At 37.5% G+C, this 18901-nt stretch overlaps 1 protein-coding gene across 1 annotated transcript; it reads left to right on the top strand.

Annotated features, from left to right (window-relative positions):
* The first annotated feature begins 12424 nt into the window (after window positions 1–12424).
* Window positions 12425–13411, top strand: LOC127669332 (olfactory receptor 10C1-like). The gene has a single exon (XM_052163150.1). It carries the CDS (start codon window positions 12446–12448, stop codon window positions 13409–13411), a length of 966 nt encoding a protein of 321 aa, XP_052019110.1. The 5' UTR covers window positions 12425–12445.
* Window positions 13412–18901: the final 5490 nt, after the last annotated feature.

Genomic DNA, 18901 nt, shown 5'->3' with positions numbered 1-18901 from the left:
CCGCCAAGCTGCAGGCTGCTGCATACACCCAGGACCTGGGTAGATCTAAGGTTCTTCTGTGTGCCAGCCAGGCATGGGTCCTGTGCCATGAGGGGTGCCTGCTGGATCCCTGCTGCCATGTTCCCTCCCTGACGGAGCAGATGGGCAGCACCAGGTTTGATGCACAGAGAAAACCCAAGTATAACAGTGCTTGGGGCAGGACACACCAGGGCTTCAGAGGAGAGCAGCACATCAGCAATATGTGCCAGGGGAAACCCAGTCATCCAGTGGCACAGAAATAGCCTTATGGGCTCATAGGAGGGTCAAGCACCAGCCAATGGCAACAGGACCAACTAACGCCGGAGATAACCAGATGACAAAAGGCAAACGTAGGAACATTACTAACAGAAATCAAGGCAATATGGCAGCATCTGAACCCAATTCTCTAACAATAGCAAGTCCTGGATACCCCCAACCCATCAGAAAAAAAAAAGATTTGGATTGAAAATCACTAGTCATGATGCTGTTAGAAGAACACAAGAAGGACATAAATGAATCTCTTAAAGAAATACAGGAGAAAATGGATCAAAAGTTAGAAGTCTTACAAGGGAAACACAAAAATCACTTAAAGAAATTCAGAAGAAAATGGGTCAAAAGATAGAATGCCTATAAGGAGGAAATGCAAAAATCACTTAAAGAAATGCAGGAGAACTTGCATCAACAGGCAGAAGTCATTAAAAAAAAAGGAAACACAAAGGTCTCTTAAAGAATTACAGGAAAACACAAACAAGTGAAGGACCTGAGCAAAACCATCCAGGATCTAAAAACAGAAGTAGAAACAAGTAAGAAATCGCAAAGAGAGACAATTTTGGAGATAGAAAACCTTGGCAAGAAATAAGGGGTCATAGATGCAAATATCAACAACAGAATACAAGAGATAGAAGAAAAAAATCTCAGATGCCGAAGATACCATAGAAACCATGAACTCAACATTGAAAGAAAATGCAAAATGCAAAAAGCTTGTAACCCAAAACATCCAGGAAATCCAGGGCACAATGAGAAGACGAGACCTAAGGATTATAGGTATAGATGAGAGTGAAGATTTACAACTTAAAGGGCCAGCAAATATCTTCAACAAAATTATGGAAGAAAACTTCCCTAACCTAAAAAGAGAGAGATGCCCATGAATATACAAGAAGCCTACAGAACTCCAAACAGATTGGGCCGGAACTTAAATACCTCCTATCACGTAATAATCAAAACCCCAAATGTACTAAACAAAGAAAGAATATTAAAGGCAGTAAGAGAAAAAGGCCAAGTAACATATAAAGGAAGACCTATCAGGATTACACCAGGCTTCTCACCAGAGGCCATGAAAGCTAGAAGATCCTGGGCAGAGCTCATGCAGACTCTAAGAGAACACAAATGCCAGCCAAATTATTATACCCAGCAAAACTCTCAAGCACCATAGATGGAGAAATCAAGATATTCCATGACAAAAGCAAATTTACACAATATCTTTGCACAAACCCAGCCCTACAAAGGATAATAGGGGGAAAAACACCAATACAAGGAGGGAAACTACACCCTGGAAAAAGCAAGATAGTAGCCTTCTTTCATCAAACCCAAAAGAAGATAACCAATCAAATATAAAAAATAACATCAAAAATAACAGGAAGTAATAATCACTATTCCTTAATATTTCTTAACATCAATGTACTCCATTCCCCACTAAAAAGACATAGACTAAGAGACTGGATACATAAACAGGACCCAATATTTTGCTACATACAGGAAACACACCTCAGTGTCAAAGAAAACACTATCTTAGAGTAAAAGGCTGGAAGACAATTTTACAAGCCGGAAACAAGTAGAAGTAGCCACTCTAATATCAGTTGAAATAGACTTTCACCCTAAAGTCATCAAAAGAGACACAGAAGGACACTCCATGCTGGTCAAAGGAAAAATCCACTAAGAAGAACTCTCAATCCTGAACATCTATGCTTGAAATGCAAGGGCACCCTCATTTGTAAAAGAAACTTTACTAAAGCTCAGAGCACACATTGCACCTAACACAATAATTGTGGGTGACTTCAACACTCCACTCTCCTCAATGGACCAATCAGGAAAACAGGAACTAAACAGGGACACAGTGAAACTAATTGAAGCTTTGGACCAATTGAATATAGCCATATTTATAGAACATTTCACCATAAAGCAAAAGAATATACCTTTTTCTCAGCACCTCATGGTACCTTCTCCAAAATCGATCATATAATTGGTCACAAGACAGACCTCAACAATTATAAGAAGATCTAAACAATCCCATGCCTCCTATCAGATCACTATGGAGTGAACGTGGACTTCAATAGCAACAAAAACAACAGAAAGCCCACATATACATGGAAACTGAACAAGAATCAATAATACCTTGGTCAAGGAAGAAATAAAGAAAGAAACAATTTTTAGAATTTAAGGAAAACGAAGACACAACATACACAAATCTATGGGACACAATGAAAGCAGTGCTAAGAGGAAAACTCATAGCCCTGAGTGCCTCCAAAAAGAAACTGGAGAGAGCATACACTAGCAGCTTAATGGCACAACTGAAAGCCTTGGAACAAAAAGAAGCTACTTCACCCAGGAAGAGAAGACAGGAAATCATCAAACTCAAAGCTGAAATCAATCAAGTAGAAACAAAGAGAACCATACAAAGAATCAACAAAACAGGAGCTGGTTCTTTGAGAAAATCAACAAGATAGATAAACCCTTAGCCAGACTAACCAAAGGGCACAGAGACAGTATCCAAATTAACAAAATTAGAAATGAAAAGGGAGATATAAGAACAGAAACTGAGGAAATTCAAAAAATCATCAGATCTTACTTCAAAAGTCTATACTCAAAACAACTGGAGAATCTTGAGGAAATGGACCATTTCCTAGATGGATACCAAACACCAAAATTAAATCAGGATCAAATAGATCATCTAAACAGTCCAATAACCCCTAAAGAAATAAAAGGGATCATAGAAAGCCTTCCGAACAAAAAAAGCACAGGACCAGATGGTTCTAGTGCAGAGTTCTATCAGACCTTCAAAGAAGACTCAACACCAATACTCTTCAAACTATTCCACCAAATAGAAACAGAAGGAATACTACCCAGCTCATTCTACAAAGCCACAATTAAGCTGATACCAAAACCACACAAAGATCTGACAAAGAAAGAGAATTACAGGCCGATATCCCTTATGAATATCAATGCAAAAATACTCAATAAAACTCTTGCCAACCGAATCCAAGAACACATCAAAACGATCATCCACCATGACCAAGTAGGCTCCATCCCAGGGATGCAGGGATGATTCAATATACAGAAGTCCATCAGTGCTATCCACTACATAAACAAACTCAAAGAAAAAACTACATGGTCATTTCATTAGATGCTGAAAAAGCATTTGACAAGATTCAGTATCCTTTCATGCTAAAAGTCTTGTAAAGAACAGAAATTCAAGGCCCATAGCTAAACATAGTTAAAGCAATATACAGCAAACCAGTAGCCAACATCAAACTAAATGGAGAGAAACTTGAAGCAATCCCACTAAAATCAGGGACCAGACAACGCTGCCCTCTTTCTCCACATCTTTTCAATATAGTTCTTGAAGTTCTAGTTAGAGCAATTAGACAACATAAGGAGGTCAAAGGGATACAAATTGGAAAGAAGTCAAACTATCACTATTTGCAGATGATATGATAGTATACTTAAGTGACAAAAAACAAACAAACAAACAAAAAAAAAAAAAACCTCCACCAGAGAATTCCTACAGCTAATAAACAACTTCAGCAAAGTGGCTGGTTATAAAATCAACTCAAACAAGTCAGTAGCCTTCCTATACTCAAAGAATAAACAGTCTGAGAAAGAAGTTAGGGAAATGACACCCTTTACAATAGCCACAAACCATATAAAGTATCTTGGTGTGACTCTAACCAAACAAGTGAAAGATCTAAACGACAAGAACTTCAGGTCTCTGAAGAAGGAAATCGAAGACCTCAGAAAATGGAAAAATCTGCCATGCTCGTGGATCGGCAGGATTAATATAGTTAAAATGGCCATCTTGCCAAAAGCGATCTACAGATTCAACGCAATCCCCATCAAAATCCCAACTCAGTTCTTCATAGAGTTAGAAAGAGCAATTCTTAAATTATCTGGAATAACAAAAAAATAACCCAGGATAACTAAAACTATTCTCAGCAGTAAAAGAACTTCTAGGGAAATCAGTATCCCAGACCTCAAGCAATACTACAGAGCAATAGTGTTAAGAAATTCATGGTATTGGTACAGTGACAGGCAAGTGGACCAATGGAATAGGATTGAAGACCCAGAAATGAACCCACACACCTATGACCTCTTGATCTTCGACAAAGGAGCTGAAAACATCCAGTGGAAAAAAGATAGCCTTTTCAACAAATGGTGTTGGTTCAATTGGAGGTCAGCATACAGAAAAATGCAAATTGATCCATTGTTATCTCCTCATACTAAGCTCAACTCCCAAGTGGATCAAGGACCTCCACATAAAACCAGACACACTGAAACTAATAGAAAAGAAACTGGGGAAGACCCTTGAGGACCTGGGCACAGGGGAAAAGTTCCTGAACAGAACACCAATAGCTTATGCTCTAAGATCAAGAATTGACAAATGGGACCTCATAAAATTAGAAAGTTTCTGTAAGGCAAAGGACACTGTCAAAAGGACAAAACAGCAACCAACAAATTAGGAAAAGATCTTCACCAACCCTACATCAGACAGAAGCTAATATCCAATATATACCAAAAACTCAAGACGTTAGACCCCAGAGAATGAAATAACCTTATTAAAAATGGGGTACAGAGCTTAACAAAGAATTTTCACCTAATGAAATTTGGATGGCTGAGAAGCACCTTAAGAAATGTTCAACATCATTAGTCATTAGCAAAATACAAATCAAAACAACACTGAGATTTCACCTCACACCAGTCAGAATGGCTAAGGTTAAAAACTCAGGAGACAGCAGGTATTGGGGAAGATGAGGAGATAGAGGAGCACTCCTCCACTGCTGGTAGAATTGTAAGATGATACAACCACTCTAGATATCAGTCTGGTGGGTCCTCAGAAAACTGGGCATGACACTTCTGGAGGACCCAGCTATACCACTCCTGGGCATATTCCCAGAGGATTACCTGGCAGGCAATAAGGATACATGCTCCACTATGTTCATAGAAGCCTTATATATAATAGCCAGAATCTGGAAAGAACCCAGATGTCCCTCAATGGAGGAATGGTTACAGAAAATGTGGTATATTTACACAATGAAATACTATTCAGCAATTAAAAACAGTGAACTCATGAAATTTTTAGGGAAATGGTTGGAACTGTAAGGTTCCAACTAAGTGAGGTAACCCAATCACAAAAGAATACACATGGAATGCAATCACTGATAAGTGGATATTAATTAGCCCAGAAGCTCTGAATACTTAAGACACAATTAGCATATCAAATGTTTCCCATGAAAAGGAAGAGAGGGACCTGGTCCTGGAAAGGCTTGATCCAGCATTGTAGGGGAATACCAGGACAGAGAAATGGGAGGGGGGGTGAATGGGGAATGGGTGGAGAGAAGAGGGCTTATGGGACATATGGGGAGGGGAAAACTGGACAGTGTAAAGAATTTGTAATGTAAATAAAGAATGTAGTAAAAAAACAAAAACAAAAACAAACAAACAAAAAAAAACAATAGTCCAGAAAAAAAAATGAGTGGTATCACTTCTTGTATGGTGGTCCTGGGTGCACACTGAGCAAACCATGATTGAGTAATCAGGCCCCCTGTATCTATTCTTACTTCCAGATTCTTACTTTGACTTCCTTCCCTGATTTGGTTGAATAATTTGGTTGAATGACTAAAAATTGTAAGATAAAATAAACCTCCACTTCCCTAAGTTGCTAATGGTCCAAGTGTTTGATTTTAGCACTAGGAACCTAACTAAGGCAAAGAATATAAGGCATGCAACCAACTGGACAGCCATCATGTCAGAACCGGATGTTGCAAACACTGATGTCTTGAGGAAGCCACAAAAAACTACATCTGCTTACTGTTGAAATAAAATATCAGCTCCAGAAGGGACTCTCTCAGCCTTGGCTTCCTCAATCAATTTGAGCCAGACCTTCCTATCACAAGGCTTGATGAACATCAGATAAGACTCAGTCGTAGATATTCTCAACTCAAACTCTTTTGGGGAGTATCACCCTGACAGCCTAACAGAAGTCCCATGATTGATTTAAAATCAGTTATTCTTATGCAAGTTCCATCTCAGAATTTCCTCTCAGGAGTGCATTTATGTGTTTGTGTAAAATTGTGAAAGTTATATGTGAACTTGAATTTAAGTCTAGGGACTTTCAAATTACTTCCTGATCCTTTCAATGATTGGCTAGTCTCCCAAATGTGTCTTGTTTGAATCCAAATGATTTTGTAGCCTCTGTATTCTCCGACTGATTTCTAGTTTTAATATACTATTTAAAGGATTAATTCAGAAACTTTAATACGGTCAGAGGCTAAGTTATATTCCTCAGACCACAAAGGGGAGAGGGAGACGGACTTAAGGATGGGGACACATTCTGAAGGATTGACCACTGCCCAGCTACCTTATCACTTAACAGATAATTAGTTTAAATGTAACACTGTTCTGTCAATCACATTGTGCTTAATGGCAGCAGACCTGAGGAGGGTATAAAGGCTCTCCCAGCACTAGGTGCAGGGCTGTTCTGTCTCTGTGTTCAGGGTGACCCAGCATGCTGGATTTGATTAAATTACTCTTGTGTTTTGCAATGATTTCCTCTATGTGTGGTCCACTCAGGGTGTCTGGTAAGTTAAGACTGGTAGAGTCTTACACTATATGATATGATATGATAGATATGATATGATATGATATATGATATGAGATAAGATATGATATGAGATATGATATGATATAAAAATAAATTAATTTCATTCTTTTGTTGTAGTATTTCCCTTATGTCATTATATGTGCAAAGTCCTTGAAATAAAACCTACCTGAAATGGATTGATGTAGAAACACAAGATCTGTATTTACCTAAAATGGTGCTCATGAAGTAAAATATTTGAACAGCTAAGTTTTTTGTGGGTCCTTACCCAGTGGTCTCTGGGTGCTTAGAGGAGATAGGATCAGGCTCTTGGTGGTGGTGGGGATGGTTGGTAAAAAATTCCAGGAGACTGTATCAGAGGACAGCTTGTGAAGTGAAATGACAGGGCTAGTTCATAAAGCTGGAGACAGGGCCTAGGGGAGATAAAAAGGGACAGGAAAGACAATGCACCTAATTTACACATGTAGACCAGATTGAAGACCTGCAACTGCAAATGCTGCATGGCAGTTCAAATGCAAAGGCACTCTGGAGGAGGCAGGAATTTTCTGAGCCTATCAGTTAGAAGGACTGCCATCATATGATTTCTGAGAAGCCAGTCATCTATTGGGGAAATAGAAGCCTAACTGGTGCTATTATGACCTGGCTTTAGTCTCTATGTGGTTGAGAAGACTCAAGGTTTATTTGAGTAGAGAGTGGCTCCACTCTTGCCCTATTAGGATAGTGTCTAGGATATGGTCAGCACTCTATATTCCCTCATCTGGCTCCCATCCCACACATTTTGATGGATTCTGTCCACCACTTAATACAGAATAAACAATAACCCTCAAACTCTTCTAAAATATAGTAGAACATAGTAGAACATGGAACAATGCCTCTATTTCTGTTGCCCAAATCAGGTCACTTGTTCCTCCATCCAGGAATAAAATTTAAACCAACCTCACTGTAACAAAGATGAGGTAATAAGAACAACAATCACCTACCACACGATAGTAGGGACTCAGTATTAGTAGAATAATTTTTCTTAGAAATCAGTAAGTATATAATATCAGTGACACAAAATTATTGTAGATAATGAAAAATTCATTTCATAAAATCAAAAATATGTTCATGATTTTTTTAAAAAACAAATGATAATTAGTAACAAAAAATAATTAGCATCCACAGCAAACCCACAGTATGATGAAACATACTATGATGTGAATGAAAATTTTACTCAGCTATCACTAACAAGATAAGAATATAATATTCATCATATAAACACAAAACTCAGAGTGCCCAAACATGAACAAGAGCTGTGGTTTATATGACTTTTTCTCCAGGAGACCTTATGTTGTATCTTTGTTATCAGTGTGGCAATTATGATTCAGTAGAAAGATAATTAACTTATTGCAATATTGCTTTGTAGATGGAATGATTCAGATGTTCTGTGATAGAACTTTTTCTCAGGAGAAAGGGCTGTTGTAGAATTCTGCTCCTCTGCACAGAGCTATTGTCCTGTCCATAAGGACTCTCAGGAGGACAATGAGAAGCCTTCTGAAACTCACCAGTGAGACGAGATTGTGAGTCTCCTGGGGAGAGTAATAGGAAGGACTCAGAAGACAAGATTTTTGTATAATATGTTTATAGCTCATTGTTTTCCAGGAAAGAAGAAAATGCATATAATGGAGATAGTAAAGTAAGTGTGTAGAGAGTGTGGGGAATGTGTTTGTGTGTGTGTGTGTGTGTGTGTGTGTGTGTGTGTGTGTGTGTGATATTGGACATTGCCTGGAAGGAGATGGTGTTCTCTCCTAAGAGAAGCAATCTTCTTGACCTCAGGCATGGTATCTGACTATAACAAAAGCTTTTCAAAACAATGTAGAGAAGAAGATGGGAATGCTGTGTGTTCCATGTATGTTGTAAGGAGAGGATGAAGAGAAACCTTGAAGTGGCTAATCAAAAATAGAAACTATCTTATTATCTCTTCATTTACTGTGATTTGAGGTAGGTGCCATAATTAATTTTTCAAGATTAAGCATGAGGAGAGTGAATTAAAGGATATAAAAGGATATCTGATACTCAAAACATTTTCCATTCTTGTTATTCTAAGTAATTATTGTCTCTTCCTTTGAAGACTGTTAAAGTTCAGGCAGACTCCAGTATCCCTCTCCAAAAACAGCTGTGTTTTGTGTTAATCACTTATATCATCGTAAATTAGAATTCACTTAATTCTGTAATACTCAAGTTATACTGTACATTGTAATCTAGTCAAGTGATCCCACTGTTTCTATTGTGTTGTGCTAATAAATGGCGAGTGAATAGGAGGAGCCTGGGAGGTCAGGGGATGCAAAACCAAGACAGTAAGAGTTCAGTGTCCTCTCATATCATACACCATGTCTTGCATATATACAATTGCCAATAAAAAGTTTGTAATATGAACCTTCATATTCTTATTACCAGAATCTTACCAGAGCTTAGCACACACCTGATTTTTATAACCCTGAAAATCTATGTATAAAATATAGCTGACTATTGATAGGAAACCAGTTCAAACAGCTCAACTAGAAAGATGGGAATGATTGCATCATGTGGAGCTTACAAGGAAATAGTGCACCCACAATTTAGGTCAAGAAAATATAAGAAATGAGAGGCAGATGAGATATCTACATCAGAGTGTTGTGACACTTGTTTCTCAAGAATCTTGATACTTTTTCTGAGAAAATCATTCTTATGATACAAATTTAAATGGAAATATAACATTCTGGGTCTTGAGCTGAGTTTCTCGAAATTTAACATAGAAGCAAGGCCTTACTCTCTAACTACAGAGCTACCTATACAGAATGCAGAAACTAGTAATGAAAGGCAATGTGCTTGAAAAATATTTCAGGTTAAAAAATAGCCATTTCTATGTTGGCTTTGCAAGAGCTATCTGTTTGGGGTTTTATTTTGTTTTGTTTTAATTTAATACAGAGAAATGTTTACAGTACATTAAAATAAGTGTAAAATGCTTCACAATAGAATCCTCAGCATTTCAGCAAATTTTTAGAGCAGAGTCCACAGAGACATCAAGTAAGTACAGCAAACTTCCTGCTTCATAGTGGTCAGAGCTTTAAGTCAGTCCTGTGTTCTCTATACTTAGAGTTTTAGAAGTTTTGCATGAATGGGTGCATATCTAATCTAATAGTTATAATAAGCTAGTATATACAACTACATACCACCCAGGATACAAAAACTATGTATTGTTTTGAGGGTTTTTTTGTTTTGTTTTCTTTTATTTTGGGGGGAGTGGTTTTCATTATCCCCTATAGAAAAATAATCTGGTGATCAATTAGTTAATAGGAACAAAACTTATGTATTATGGTGAGAAATTCCTCAAAGCAGAGTATACACAAAGGTAAATCTCAAGTGGTTATGGGTAGACACACACACATGTTCATGTTCTATATAGCTGATAAGCATTCAGTACCTGATCAACTTAAGTGACTTGGAAAATTAACTTAATAATCACTCTAGCAACCTCATGCGGAACACGTTTTTTTCTTAACCCCTATTATAAGTGACCAAATGGAGAAGCAGAGTATGAATAAATGCTGTTCCCGGCACTGTTGTTAATAATAACATTTTAAATCACACACAATCTTGCCTTGCTCTACTCTATTGTGCTTCCCTGTGTCTGTGTTTCTGCATGAATACACAGGCACACACCTGTTTGAGGCATGTATATATGTATATGTCTAATGTGTGTTAATGAATATGGGTAACATGTTTATTTATAATTTGGAAATACTGAAGCCCACATTTGATTTGTAGATCAACCATGAGCTGATCTACTCACATACACTATAGCATAACCTGTGGCATTTCATTCTGTCAAGTGAATAGAGGTTGGTGATATGTCCTGTCTTGTCAGGAAAAATATGATGTATTCAGATTTTTGGCAAGAAGACCCAAACTTCAGCAAAGACACATACACCCCACAAAACAATAAAGGTCATCTCATTTGAAAGAAAATGTTATCAGACTGAAAGAAAAATAAGTTTACTACATCTCCAGTATTTGAGGGTCATGAGACTGAACTTCAGATAATAAAATGGGCAGGGACAAGTAGAAAACCTAAGGAGCCAGAATAAGCTAAACACTGGAAATTCTCATTACATGAGAACTCATGGACTGGTAAAGATGGTAAACATAATGATAAGAACATGGAAGTCCATACTCAATCTCTGTATAAAGCTACACTATGAAAGAGATGAGTAGTCACCACTAGAATACTAAAGGCTACTTTAGCAGTTATAGTGTGAAAAACCGAGTGCAACTATAGGCAGAAAAGATGGGTGGAATCCAGAAAACAGACAAGGCTATGCTGGGAATAAACAGTTTTTCATGTAAGCAACCAACCAAGCACACGGCTGCTACCCTGTGCAAAAATGAGCAAAGAGGAATGAAGTGTATAGATAATAAGTATAGAGAAATATAGATAGTTTGATGGAATTGTAATGTAAGGTCTGTTGAAATGGAAGGTTAGAAAGAACTTTCTATCAAGCCAGGCACCATGTCTTACTCTTAGAATTCTAGCATTCAGGAGAATGCAACAGAAGAACTAGGAATTTCAGGTTAGCCTGGACTACATATGAAGGCAACATCTCTTTTACTCTTTTTCTTTCTTTCTTTAACTCAGTGGTCTGATCCATGGAATATCATGAACTCTGTTAAGAAAACAGAAACAAGGCATAAGCAGTGATACCCTTACTAAGAAAACATGTTCTATAGAGATAGGAACTATTAAGTTACAGAAATCAGCTGCCATGTTGAGGATTATGGCATGAAGGGCTATTGTGTTGTTTAATTTATCCTTCTCTCTCATGTCTCAGCTTATGAATCTTCAGAAGCTTCTCTGACCATTTCATTACTGCCCAGACATCAGTATGTGCCATGTCTTTACTATTCACTAAAAACAGTAATCATTTATTGAATTGTTATTTGCTTTTACTTTCCCTTCAAAAACTATGAGTCTGGAGGAAACTATACTTTTAATGCATGGATATGAATACTAGAAATAGCAATCACAGAATAATCTGGGCCCAATACACACAGAGAATGGTTGAAGTGACTGTATATGAGACAACAGGAAATCATAGAGATGACTGTGAGTTCATGAATTTTTCTGTGTAACATTGATAACTAGTTAATGAGAAAAATGTGTAAAGAATTGAGATACAATTAATACTTTTCCTTTTCTTTTATTTGAATGATAACTTACACAACACGTGAGCTGAACTTATACCCATGGTAAGCCTTCTGCCTGAGCTTCATCAGTGCCAGGACTATAAGTTTCCATCATCTTCTGTAAATATTTTTACACTTTGCTCAATGCTCAGTACACTTTGAAATATCAACTAATGTGAAGAAAGAAAGTATTAGATGTGAAAATCTGTGAGGATAAATCATTTCTAAGTTTTGATTTTATGACTGCATTTAAAGATTCTGTCTCTGATGTAGCTGAGGCTCTAAAAGTATTAAAAGGATAAATTTCCCTCATCTGCAAGAAACTTTCTAATGACTTACTGTTCTGTCTTCCAGATGAGTGTCAACTGCTCTCTGTGGCAAGAGAACAGCTTGTCTGTCAAACACTTTGCATTTGCCAAGTTCTCTGAGGTCCCTGGAGAATGCTTCCTCCTGTTCACCCTCATCCTCCTCATGTTCTTAGTATCACTGACAGGAAATGCACTCATTACACTTGCCATCTGCACCAGTCCAGTCCTACACACCCCCATGTACTTCTTTCTGGCCAACTTGTCTCTCCTGGAAATTGGCTACACTTGCTCTGTCATACCCAAGATGCTGCAGAGCCTTGTAAGTGAGGTCCGAGGGATCTCTCGGGAGGGATGTGCTACACAGATGTTTTTCTTCACACTTTTTGGTATAACTGAGTGCTTCCTATTGGCAGCCATGGCCTTGGACCGATGCATGGCCATATGCTCCCCACTCCAATATGCTACCCAAATGAGTCGTGGTGTATGTGCCCATTTGGCAATTGTTTCATGGGGAACAGGTTGCATTGTCGGGTTAGGACAAACCAATTTTATTTTTTCCTTGAACTTCTGTGGACCCTGTGAGATAGATCACTTCTTCTGTGACCTTCCACCTGTCCTGGCACTTGTCTGTGGAGATACATCACAAAATGAGGCTGCCATTTTTGTGGTGGCAATCCTCTGTATATCTAGTCCATTTTTACTTATCATTTATTCCTATGTCAGAATTCTGGTTGTAGTGCTGGTGATGCCTTCCCCTGAGGGGCGCCATAAAGCTCTCTCCACATGTTCCTCCCACCTACTTGTAGTCACACTCTTTTATGGCTCAGGATCTATTAACTATTTGAGGCCCAAATCTAGCCACTCACCAGAAATTGATAAACTCTTGGCCCTCTTCTATACAGCAGTGACATCCATGCTGAACCCCATCATCTATAGCTTAAGGAACAAGGAAGTAAAGGGAGCACTGAGAAGAACTCTGGGCCTGAAGAAAGTTCTGACAATAAGTAACTGAGGATCCTAAAGTGCTCCTGAACAAGTGCACAGTCTGTCAAAGTAAACAAAGAAAACCACTGTGATCTTCCTGGCTGTCTTAAAACAATCTTTTAGAAACAGAACTTTGTTTTAGAGTATTCTCTGTACTTGACACTATTTTTAATTGGAAATAATGCAATTAAAAAAGTATGATTGCTGCTAAATAACTTTAGTAGGTTAGTCCAGTACTCAAACATGTTCATCTGGGCAGAGTTGAAAATCACATGCTAATTTATCAGGAATCTTAAAAATTTTCTGTATCCATTCTTAGCTATTGTTGAGCCCCTGATAAGCCTGTTAACTCTGCACTCTACACAGGTTCTCAAAACATGGTTACTTAACACCTTAATAGTTTTATAAGGCAGGGTATTTCTTCTCATAAAAGTCATTAAATTCTTCAGATGTAATTATATACACATGTAATGTAGAATTACATAGATCTTTTGTGGATTATATTTGCAGAATATGTAAACATTCCAATAATGCAAAATGTCAACTTTTGTAACTACATGCTACAAACCATTAAAGAAAAAGTATGAGAATTATCAGTATTTTCTAAGATGTATGATTTCAAAGGAAATATTAGTGGTATTACAGGAGAAGAAACAAAGGCAAACAAATATTTATTGGTATATTTGCGAGATTTTTATAAAACTTATAAGTTTATGTATATGCAGATGAATCAACATACATTTGGAGATCTTCTGACAAATTACTTCTAAGTGATCTCAGCTCATTATGTGACAATTCCATATTCCTCAACACATATAAACCCATTGCATTGAACTGGAAGAGCTAAGTAGTTCTCAGGGCAGTGAATTGTTACTTCTGCTCTGTGTACCATTAGATCAGTCCACACTCAAGGCTTTGAGGACCCAGGGCCTAAAATTTTGGCTACAGTTGTAGTTCCCACCCCCAATATATGATTTCTAGCAGGGTAGGAGAAAAGAACTCCAGCCAGGTGATTCTCAACATCATAGTTAATGATAAACACACACACACACACACACACACACACACACACACGTGCACACGCATTAGAGTAATTGAAGTGGGTTTACAAGTGATGGAAGGCTAATATAAAAGGTCAGCTAGCATCAGATAATGGGATTCTGGTTGTCATTCCATGAAAAAAAAAAGCAGAGTTCCTTGGAGAAGTAGTAGGGTCATTTCAAAAATAAGACAACAAACCATCAAAATCATGAAGTACATGCAACATGCTGAAAACACACAGGAGCCAACTTGGAAGAGCTTTCAATGGCCAAAGTTGAAGCACTTTGAGCATAATTAATGGTAGAAGTTATTGTAATGCACAAAATAAAATTATAATCTTGAATATGTGTGTAATGAAGGGAAGATAAAATTTCAATTAAGTGTGCAGTAACTTTTAAAGAAATAATAAAAAATTCCATTACACTAAAACTGCAGTACTGTTGTAGGCAGGATTCACCTAAATGGAAGGACAATAATTATCTACTCCTGAGAATCATTGTTCTGAGCCTAATTACACATACTCAAGACCTTTAAGGCCAAAGTGTTGGGGAAAATTCACTGAGATGCTGAATACATTGCCTAATGTTTTGAAGAGACACAGAATATTTCTATAGTCTCTAAGTACTTCTCTTATGACTTCTATTACTTTTAAAGGAATTACAAAAGAAAAATACTTTAAAATATTTGTAAATACAAAAGGAAAATAGTTTAAAATAATGTAATTGCTCCAGTAGTTTAAGATACAGAACATCCCCCTAATTTGAACTGAGATAAGCAAAGCAGGAAACACTCTTTAGTACTTGCCAAATAGTTACAACCTCAATATAAAAAAGAGAATCACTTGATGAATCCAAATTCAGTGACAGTCTAGCAAAATTGGTAATTATTTCTCTTTAAAGGTGTGGTCACAGAAGATAAAAATGCTAATGAACTATAACAGACTAGAATAAATTAGGATATATAATAATTAAATGTCAACTGGATTTCTGGATTGGATACTGGAATAGAAGATGTACAGTACTAGAAACCCTGCTGTCATAATTAGGCCAACATAACATGGGACTTGTAATGTACTTTTTTCAATTTCCTGATTTTGATAATTAGTCATTAGATGATAGAATACAAAATTCAGGAATTGGGGTAAGATGTAGAACATTAGTACTATTTCCTATTAATTAAATCTGACTTTCCTGTACAGTTTGATTTCTGCTTTTTTATTTTTATATTTGTTTATTTACTTATATATTTTATTAATTTACTTATGTGTCAAACGCTGTGCCCCTTGCTAACTCCCCTTACAGAGTACCCCTTCCTACATTCCCTTCTCTCGATTTCTTCCTTCAAAGAGACCAAATAACATAGTGAAATGGCAAGGCATGCTTAGTCCCTGAATAGTTTGTTCATTTGGCCAATTGGAAAACCTACAACAGTGATAGTGCTGGTATCAGGAAATAGCTTCAAAAATTATCTTCAAAAATAAAATATTGTTAAAACTAGAATCCCTTCATACCCAACATACCATTGCATGTTATAAACAAGAAATTTAATGCAAGATTCTTCCCAAGAGAACTCATATGCATATAAAAAACATAAAACACTGTAAGAGCAAAACTATCCTTGAAACATACATAAGGAAAAATGATCAGATAAGAACAAAACCAAATAGGAACCTGCCTATATTCAACTAAAGAGAGCCAACAGAACAGACCCTGAGCCCCTGTAGTGTATTCTGTATGAGTTTATTGGGTAATACCTGCAAAAGGACATGTGTACAAAGCAACAACAAACTAAGCACAAGCTACAATATTTATAAAACCTTAAGAAGTATGTGGAAAGTAATATTTTTAAGCAATATGTGAATATACTAATGTTTATTAATTTGTACATACAGTGCATTTTAGATAGATTTTAAGTGATATTAGATATAGTTTGTGGTGATATCACTTTTCATGTATTTGATTGCATTAAAGAACAATAAATGTTTATTTGACTGTGATAATCATTTTAAATATTAATGTAAATCAAATTATATGGACCAAGTGCTGTCATTTTGTTTTTATAGTTTTTGTTTAATATGTATGAGTGTTTTAGTTGCATGTACATCTGTGTACCACATATATGCCTAGTGCCCAGGAGGCTGAAGGGGGAGTCAGATCCCCTGAGACTGAAATTGCAACCAGTTATGAGCTGTCACATGGGAGTTGTGAATTGGTCCCAGCTTCTCTGGAAGAACAGACAGTGCTCTTAATCACTGAGCCATTTCTTCATCTCCAGTAAATGCTATTTTTATAAATATAGTGCTTAAGCTGACCGGTCTTCTACATAGACAACCTTTTTCTCTAATATGATAATATTAAACACACACAACTGCTTCTTACCTTCACATAGATTTATGTTGATATTAATTTAGTATTTATTTAGTTCACTTTACAGACTGCCCCCCTCAAGTTCACCCCTCCCAAATCCTTCCCCTGACAGCGCCTGCACTGCCACGGTACCAAGTATCAGGCGTAGACCTGGGGGATTAACAAAAAACACAGACACGGGTCATTCTGCAAGGAGAATGCCAAAGCTTTACTGAGAGACCAGCAATATATATACTAGAGGCCAGGGAAGGGAACAGGAAAAAACAATTATAGTCATAGGTCAGGCACCTGGGAAGTCCATACCACACCAGGGAGGAAGGCAGGAATCAAGCTAAGCCATGGGATGTTTTGCTCTCACAAAGCTGTGCAAAAAGCTCAGCTGAGGGTGTTGAGCCAAGCTCTCTGGTTCCCAACAACTCCCCCTTTTTTTTATTTTTTTAAGAATGAATAGCAGCTGTCTTAGGACACCTTCCGTCCAACTCCCATTACCCATCTCTGGGAATCTCTGCCAGTCCCAGAGCCCCTGTCTTAGGTTGGTGTGGACTGCAAAGGAGTTGCCCATCATAGACTAACTATTCTCACTACAGGCTGAGCCAAATTTGAGCAGATGTATTATCCTGTGCCTACGAAATTGTTCAATTACTGCTCTGGACTGGTTTTGTTGTTTGCGCATACAGTTTAGCAGGAACAATCCCAATGTGGCAGCTCCACAAGCCAAAAACCCCAGTGCCATAGACCCAGACCTTTTTTAATCAGGGGTGGCAATAATGCCAAAGTCTCTCTGATGGTAATACATGGTGACAGGGAATCTCCCTTCATTACTTAGAGGCATAGACACAATTCCAGAAACTCTTCAACCACAGCAGCATCTTCATACTCTCAGTAGTTTGTCAGTACACACAATCTGCTAGAACAATTCAATTTCTTCTTGTCTTCTTTCTGTTCATTACAGACTTTTTAAACTACAGAAGAATTGGACTAAAACACATGGTTTAGTATTCAAGGAATCATTGCAAAGCACAAGACAGGAGTCAAGAAATTAAGTTCTATCTAGCATAAACTATTCTCTAATGTAAGATTTAAGGTAATATTGTCCTGCCTTAAGTTGTTCTTGTACTAGGTGATGAGCGGCCTCCATTTTCTCCTTAGAAAGGGGCCACTGTACTTATACCTTTAAGACCAATCAGAAACAAAAATGAAGCAACTACACAAATCTTATAAATTTAAACTAATCTTTTTTTTTTCTAGCTGCAATTTCAAGAGAAAAAGCACTTTGTACCCAATAGGAGAAATAACCATCAGCCTACTTGCCCTAGAACTTGAGAAGCTGCTGGCCCTTTAAAAAGCAGCTTTTCTCTAGCAGTGCTTGACTCCTAGCTAAATGCAGGGCAGCTTAAATCAGCCTCTACTGTGTAAACTGAGACTGGATCAAGAGGTAGACCTCCAGTAGATAAAGTTTTTACCAATTTTTCTTTTCAACATGAAATAAAGTTTTTACCATTTTTTATTTTCAACATGAAACATAGGACAATCATTCAAACAACGAAACAAGGACAGACACATGTGGACAAATTGGTGCACCATAGAGAGGAAAGAGCACTTGTAACCAGTACTAATAATATCTCCAGTAGAGTCCATATAGGAAACAGGACGTCTCCATGTTTCCCCTTGTCTCCAAGAGAGTTTTGAATCCATTTTCCTTCTCTCTCTTTCTCTTCCATGTTTCTAAAATCTGTTTTTGTTTTTTACTCTTTTTATTTTATTTTATTTTATGCCCCATTCCTTTTGCCTGATGCAGTTTTAAACTGCTGACAATTTGCCTAATAAAATTCACCATCCCAATTTGCTATCACACCCTAGCTGTTTTAACCTTGAACCCAATACCTGTTACCTAAGCAGAACCACCAGTTGATCCACCAATTTTAAGGTAGAACTTGTTATCCCCATGACGCCATCCTGAAGTCACTTTTACTTTGTTTCTTGCAACATATATTCCGCAATACGTTCCTCTTCCTTTTGCCGGCCGGTTTTTCTTGGAACGATCCTGTCAGGTGCTCCTCTTTTTCCCGATCTCGGTGCCTGCGCTGCCATGGTACCGAGTATCGGGCGTA

Source organism: Apodemus sylvaticus, chromosome 19 (genome assembly GCF_947179515.1).
Source record: "Apodemus sylvaticus chromosome 19, mApoSyl1.1, whole genome shotgun sequence".
Taxonomy (NCBI): domain Eukaryota; kingdom Metazoa; phylum Chordata; class Mammalia; order Rodentia; family Muridae; genus Apodemus; species Apodemus sylvaticus.
This window is presented reverse-complemented; position numbering and strand designations above follow the sequence as displayed.

Excerpts from the sequence above, each read along its gene's own strand:
- LOC127669332 (XM_052163150.1), top strand. The coding sequence starts at position 12,446 with ATGAGTGTCAACTGCTCTCTGTGGCAAGAGAACAGCTTGTCTGTCAAA.